Source organism: Lepus europaeus, chromosome 5 (assembly GCF_033115175.1).
Source record: "Lepus europaeus isolate LE1 chromosome 5, mLepTim1.pri, whole genome shotgun sequence".
NCBI classification, from domain to species: Eukaryota; Metazoa; Chordata; class Mammalia; order Lagomorpha; family Leporidae; genus Lepus; species Lepus europaeus.
In genome coordinates, this window is record NC_084831.1 from 28339332 (window position 1) to 28345852 (window position 6521).

Consider the following 6521-nt stretch of genomic DNA (forward strand, 5'->3'; position numbering starts at 1 on the left):
ATAAAAAAATTAAAAAAAAAAAAAAGAAAGAAAAAAGAAAATTAGAAAATATAAAGCACCGTCAGATGGTATGACATAAAACTTTGGCCCATCACAGATAAATTGCAGAGGTTTGTTTATTTGAGAGAGAGATGTCCTCTGTCCGTTGGCTCACTCCCCAAATGGGTACTATAGCCAGGTCTGGACTAGGCTGAAGTCAGGAGCCCAGAACTCCTTCTGTTTCTCCCACATGGGTGGCAGAGGAGCTCAAGTACTTGGGCCATCTTCCAGTGCTTTCCCAGACTCATTACTAGAGAGCTGGATTGGAAGTGGAGCAGTCAGGACTCAAACTGGCACTCTGACAATGGGATGCCTGCATTGCAGGTAGCAGTTTAACCCACTGTGCAACAATGCTGGCCCCAAACATGACTATTGGAATTAGGGGATGGGGCTGCTGCTGTGGCATAGCGGGTAAAGCAGTGCTAGCATCCCTAATGGGCGCTGATTCGAGTCCCAGATGTTCCACTTCTGATCCAGCTCTCTGCGATGGCCTGCAAAAGTGGTAGTAGATGGTTCAGGTGCTTGGATCCCTGCACCCGCATGGGAGACCTGAAGGAAGCTTCTGGTTCCTGGCTTCAGGTCAGCCCAGCTCTGGCCATTGTGGCCATTTGGGGAGTGAACAAGTGGATGGAAGACTTCTCTGTCTCTCTGCCTCTCTGCCTCTGCCTCTCTGCAACTCTGTATTTTTCAAATAAATAAGAAAAAAAGAATTGGGGGTGAGCTATTCTTAGGTTGTTACTCCATTTCTTCACAGGCACACTTCTGATTGCTCTGTGTTTCGTATTGGTGCTACTGCAGCAGAAGACTGTTTCCTAGAGGCTCACTGCATTCCCTGGTTCTTTTCTTTGCATAGGAAACACAGGAGAGCACGAGACCGGTCCAGATCCTCCTCCTCCTCCTCCCAGTCATCTCACTCCTACAAAGCAGAAGAGTACACCGAGGAGACAGAGGAGAGAGAGGAAAGCACCACAGGCTTTGACAAGTCCAGACTGGGGACCAAAGACTTTGTGGGTCCAAGTGAAAGAGGCGGCGGCAGAGCTCGAGGAGCCTTTGTAAGACCCTTCCCCTTTCTCTGTGCCCCTTGGTCCTGCCAGTTCTGATTGTTCCATCAGAATGCCAGTTTTGTTGCCTTTACTGTAAGTAATGTAGTTGATAGGCCCCTGCCTCATCCCTCAAGACTTTCCGTGTTCAGTTACTTTTTTGTTCATTATCACTTAGCCAGAAAGCTTCTAATGGCTTCTGGTTTCAGAAGTTCCCCATTTATCCTGAGTCCGTCAGTTCATAGGGAGATCCTGGGACCATATTTATTTTTGTCTAGGCTGTAGATTTGAGATGAACAGAAACAGGCTAGAAACCAACTGACAAGCTCATAACTGGAGAGCAGTTGTCCTGTGCCAGAAACATACTTGAACAGAATGCAGGGAGTTGTTTTGCCATTTCTGATGTCCTTTGTTGCTTTCCCCCATTTATTGCCACAGCCATTTCGAGCCAGAGGGAGAGGCTGGGGCAGAGGCAACTACTCTGGTAACAACAACAACAGCAGCAACAATGATTTCCAAAAGAGAAACCGGGAAGAGGAATGGGACCCAGAGTACACACCCAAAAGCAAGAAGTATTACTTGGTATGTATGTGACTGGGGATAACCAGGAAGGGCTAGAGAGCCTTGGGCACATACAGTAACTGATACCAAGGCCTTAGTTGGTCCAAAACTGTGATTACATTCTTAAAATTCATTTATTTGAAAGGCAGAGTTAGATCTTACATCCTCTGGTTCACTCCCCAAATGGCTACAGCAGGCAGGAGCCATGAGCTGCTTCTAGGTCTCTCATGAGTTTGCAGGACCCCAAATGCTTGGGCTGTCTTCCACTGCTTACCCAGGCATATTAGAAGGGAGCTGGATCAGGAGTGGAACAACTGGGACTTGAACCAGCACCCATATGGGACACAGATGCTACAGGCAGCCGCTTAACCCAGTGCATCACAGTGCCGGTCCCTGTGATTAAATGTGCAGACATACTGCACTGGGGTATGTGCACTTTTTGGACAGTAGTGTTTGCTACATGAGTATTCTCTAGAGACTGTGCTGTTCTCAAAAGAGTTTATCATCTAAGATGTTCTTTGGAGTCTAGAATAAGCAAGGAGTGTTGCTCTTGCCTTTTTAGTTTGTGAACTGATTTTACTGCTCACCTACCCCTATCTTCAGCCTCCCTGCTGTGATAGAGCCATCACACCCTCCCCTGATGCCAGAGTTCTACTTTGCTACTCCCCAGGGCAAGATTGACAGGAAAGACAACTCAGGATCTCCTTAAGAAAAGAGATCTGCCTCCAGCGTGAAATGCCACTGGAGCTTCTCTGATCTAAGCTGTTGATCTTTCCCATGAGCTTCTGGGCCTCTGTCTGGTTGGAGTTTTTTCTAGGCTGAATACCAAGCCAGTCAGTGAGCTTTTGGCTTTGCTCTGTCAATAGCAGGCTCAGACTCCAGCAGGTGTGTATCTGAGCGTTGCAGCCAAGGTCAACTTGCAGCTCAATCTTCATCCCCAGTAGAATGGTTGGCATGGGTCTGCAGTCATTGCACAGCTAGGAAACAGGTTTCTTATCACTGTGCAGAGTCACCCTCACTTCTCTAGGGCTACTGGGAACTGCTTTGAGGCTTTTAGAGGACCCTTGAGCCTGTCTCTAGGGAAATGTATATGGCAGGGCTGAGGGTAGTGCCCGAGTGGGAGCGATGTAAAGTCCTTCCCCTCTCCCCTGTCTGCCGCCTGAACAAGCCTTGCCAGCCTGGTTGCTGTGTGTGGTTAAGCTGAGCTCTGCGAGCCTGAGGCTCTAGCTTGTTGGGTGGGTGGTTTAAACTCTTTGAGGTAATGTATGATTTTCAGAATGCTGTCATTCTTTCATTGGATCCTTTGTTTCATGAAATCATCATAGGGATTTTTGAGATACATATAGTAAGTGTTTTCCCTTTGCCAACACACTCCTGGCATGAAAAACTAAAGAGGGGAGAGACAAGATGGGTGGAGGGTGGGTAGAGAGTGCTGGGAAGAGCTGGAATCCCTGCTGTGTTCTGAATGATGCTCTTCCAGCTGCCTAAGCACCACCCAGTTCACATAGTTCCACATTTTCATGTGATGGGCTTTCTCAGACCCCTCCTTTGAGAGGCCATGTACTAATTAATATGGGAAGTTCCTTACGGTACTTAACTGTGTTCCCTCATTTGCTTAGTGGGAGGTGATAGGTTGGGCAGAGGGGAGGATTCAGTGAGATACTGCTTTAGTGCTAGGTGAATGTTTTCTCATTATGCCCAAGCTACTCCCTTAGGAGAGAGTTCCTAGTGCACGCAGCTGGTACGCCCTTAGACCTGAACCAGTGGCACAACAGCAGTGAGGACAGAAAAAGAGGAAAAGGTTGGGTTTGGGCCCAGGTTATTCTGGGAAAGGTACATTTGGGTGGCTGCCCTGACACTGATGGCAATCTTCTTTCCTCTCAGCATGATGACCGGGAAGGCGAAGGCAGTGACAAATGGGTGAGCCGGGGCCGGGGCCGAGGAGCCTTTCCCCGGGGTCGGGGCCGGTTCATGTTCCGGAAATCGAGTACCAGCCCCAAATGGGCCCATGACAAGTTCAGTGGGGAGGAAGGGGAGATCGAAGACGACGAGAGTGGGACAGAGAACCGAGAAGAGAAGGACAATTTACAGCCTACAACTGAGTAGGGGCTGCTCTTGGAGAGAGAGCCCTTGTCCAGGGGAGAGCGGCACTGGGAAGATGGCTGGTGAGGAGTTAAAACAGGAGCCTCAAGAAGATTCTGAAAATCCCACCCCCACCCCTTAACCAGCCACGCAGAATCCTGCTGCAGTGGAAAGCATCCCTGACGCTGCGTCCCACTGGACAGAAGGGGCTGGCCACAGAGCCTGGGGTCAGGCCCTGCTCTCGAGAACACAACATACTGGGCTGCAGCTGTGTTTCTCATTTGTTGTGGGGGTGTGGGTGGGGGCTGGGGTAGGGAGGGAGAGCAATGCTTGGATTTTGGTTTGTTTCCTATTAGAAGCCAACAGTTTTGTTCTTCATTTCATTTCATTTGAGGCTAAGAGGACTAATTGATGATTCTCAGTCTCTTCTCCCCTGTCCTGATTTTAAAAGCCCTTTCTTTTCTTTTTAGGCATATGTAGTAATAGCAGAAAGATTTAATTTGGGCAACTTGGATTCTTAAAAAAACAAAGCATGTGAATAAATATTGAAGTGTTCACCTCAGTTTGGGACCAAACTGCTTGGATCTTTATAAAAACTGGTTTTGTATGTCAAGGAGGAGTTTAAGGCCTGTCTGACCACCTAGTGTTCCCCTTTTCTGCGCAGCCATGTTCGCATGGAGTTGCTCCTGGCCACACCCCCACACCCTGCTCCTGAACTTTCTGATTTCTTCCGGGCTGGGCTTCCCATTCTCCACCAGCAGCTCCAGTTCCTAAACTTTCTAGTCCTGCTGATCCTCTCAGCAACGGGTGGAAACTGGAGGGCAGTTTCTGGTCTGTTTTCTAAGAAACTTCTGAATTCTATTATCTTTACAAATATAAGATGAGAAAATAATTTTTTCAATATTTTTAGTAATCTTTTTATAAAATGAAAAGAAACTCCTATGATCGATTAAGGAAGGTGGTTATGGCTGGGTGGTTCGTGGGGTTTTTTTGGTGTGTGTTTTTGGTTAGTTTTTTTTTTTCCCCTTTCTCTTTTTAACCGTAAGCTTTAAGTTGAAACATTCTCAGATATTTGGGGGGAGAGCATCCTCTTAAAATGGGTCCTGTGCTTGCCTTCTGGGGAGGCGGTCCTGAGCAGGTGAGTCATATGGCATTTATGCATATGTTATATGCGGACTGCACCCACCTCTTCCCCTGCCTTTGCCTCTTGGGTTGTTGTGCTACTTTCCTCTTATTTGCTACATTTCTATAGTTAAGTTGGTTTTACTTGGATGATTCATGTTTAGGGGGGAAAAAATGAAAAACATCCTTAAAATTTGTTTCAACTCCTCCTGCAAATAAAAACAATAAATGAAGTGGCAGATGTAAATGGCTTGTGTTCATTGTTACCCTGGAGTGTGTGTGTGTGTGTGTGTGTGTGTGTGTGTGGGAGGGGGATGGTAGATGCCAACCACAGCAGTTTCAGGAAACCTGAAGAAGATAAGGCAGGTGTGGGGGCTGTGCCTAGACTTCTGCTTAGCCCTGTCCCCAGGAGCCACCGCCCCCCCCCAGCTGTCCCTAGCATGGAACTGCAGCATCTCCTCTGCCCAGCAGTAACTCCCCACTTGGACCCCCCTGATTTTCCTTCATCCTGCACCTTGGACACCCTAGGAGAACCAGGTTTTTGCACTGTGGTGTCATGGGCAGGGACTTTGGCTTGCTCTGTGTTGGGGCAGAGGTCAAGGGGTGTAGTTAACAGACTCAGCCTTTCGTGTTCACTGAGCAGGAAGACTACCTGCCCAGGCCGCGTGGGACTGGCTTTAAGTGGGCTCTAACCTTCAGACTCTGGCCGGCTCTGAGCTGACTGTAAGGCAGATAAAAGTGCAGTTCTTCCTGCCTTCCCCCCAAGGAGAAGCTGGAGGTGTTTTCTGAAACCAAACTAGGTCCTAGGGTCCCCCAAAGCAGGGGGTCTTGTCTTTGCCCTCCCCTTCCTCTGGGCGGTGGTTGGGGGAGGGTTTGGGATGGGGACCAGGCTGGGGAGAGTGGGGAGAGTTGAAGTACACGCACAATAGTTTTGTGTGAACCCAGAGTAGGCGCCACCTACACACAAGGCCTAGCTTAGAGCAGTCACTGCCTGCTGGGGGCCCCACCCAGGTATGTGCCTTTCCCCACCCCTTCCCCTGCAGCTAAAAACTTAACGAGCCAAGAGGATGGGCCTGGGATGGGCCCTGTCAGTGGTGGGTGGGAGCCTCAGGGCCAAGGCTAGGAGCAGAGGAAGCAGCTAGATTCGAATTTTGGTGGGTGAGAAAGAATCTGAGGATCTGTGACCCCAGCACGGGCCAGTGACCCTGGAGCTCTCACCCGTGGGTTGGGGGCTCAACTTGTTGATCAGGGCCGCCTCCTCACACCCACTCCCAACACCTGGAGCCCGACCTATCGGCTCGCTCTCCGCCTCCTCGGCCTCGGGCTCACAGCCCATCCCACCTTCTCTCCGGCCCAGTACTCGGCCGCCAGCAGTACCTGCCAGGCTCTGGAGGGCTCCCGGGAAGCCATGGGTATGTGCACCTGGACTGGGGGGCTATTCTCTGCAATCGTGTGGGAACAGCACAAGCCCGCGCCACCACCCAACTCCCTCGCTGTCTTCTCCGCGGAGCCTGGGACTCGCCTGGGGACGCGCCCGCCGTGGCCCTTCTGAGCCGCGCCCCGCCCGGTCATTCGCCACAGAGGTCCTGGTCCTGGCTGGATACCGCGCGCAGAAGGAGGACGAATTGAGTCTGGCACCTGGGGACGTGGTCCGGCAGGTGCGCGAGGGGCCCGCAC

General features: G+C 50.3%; 1 protein-coding gene across 4 annotated transcripts in view; it reads left to right on the top strand.

The window, feature by feature from the left end:
* The window catches only part of THRAP3 (thyroid hormone receptor associated protein 3), a 72437-nt gene extending 68577 nt beyond the window's left edge, over nt 1-3860 (top strand). For all 4 annotated transcript variants that reach the window (XM_062190981.1, XM_062190982.1, XM_062190979.1 and 1 more), the window contains 3 exons: nt 893-1091; nt 1518-1661; nt 3525-3860. In XM_062190981.1, the coding sequence (XP_062046965.1) occupies nt 893-1091; nt 1518-1661; nt 3525-3746 (565 nt within the window). In that variant the 3' untranslated portion in view covers nt 3747-3860. The remainder of the gene's footprint in view (nt 1-892; nt 1092-1517; nt 1662-3524) is intronic.
* The last annotated feature ends 2661 nt before the right edge of the window (nt 3861-6521 follow it).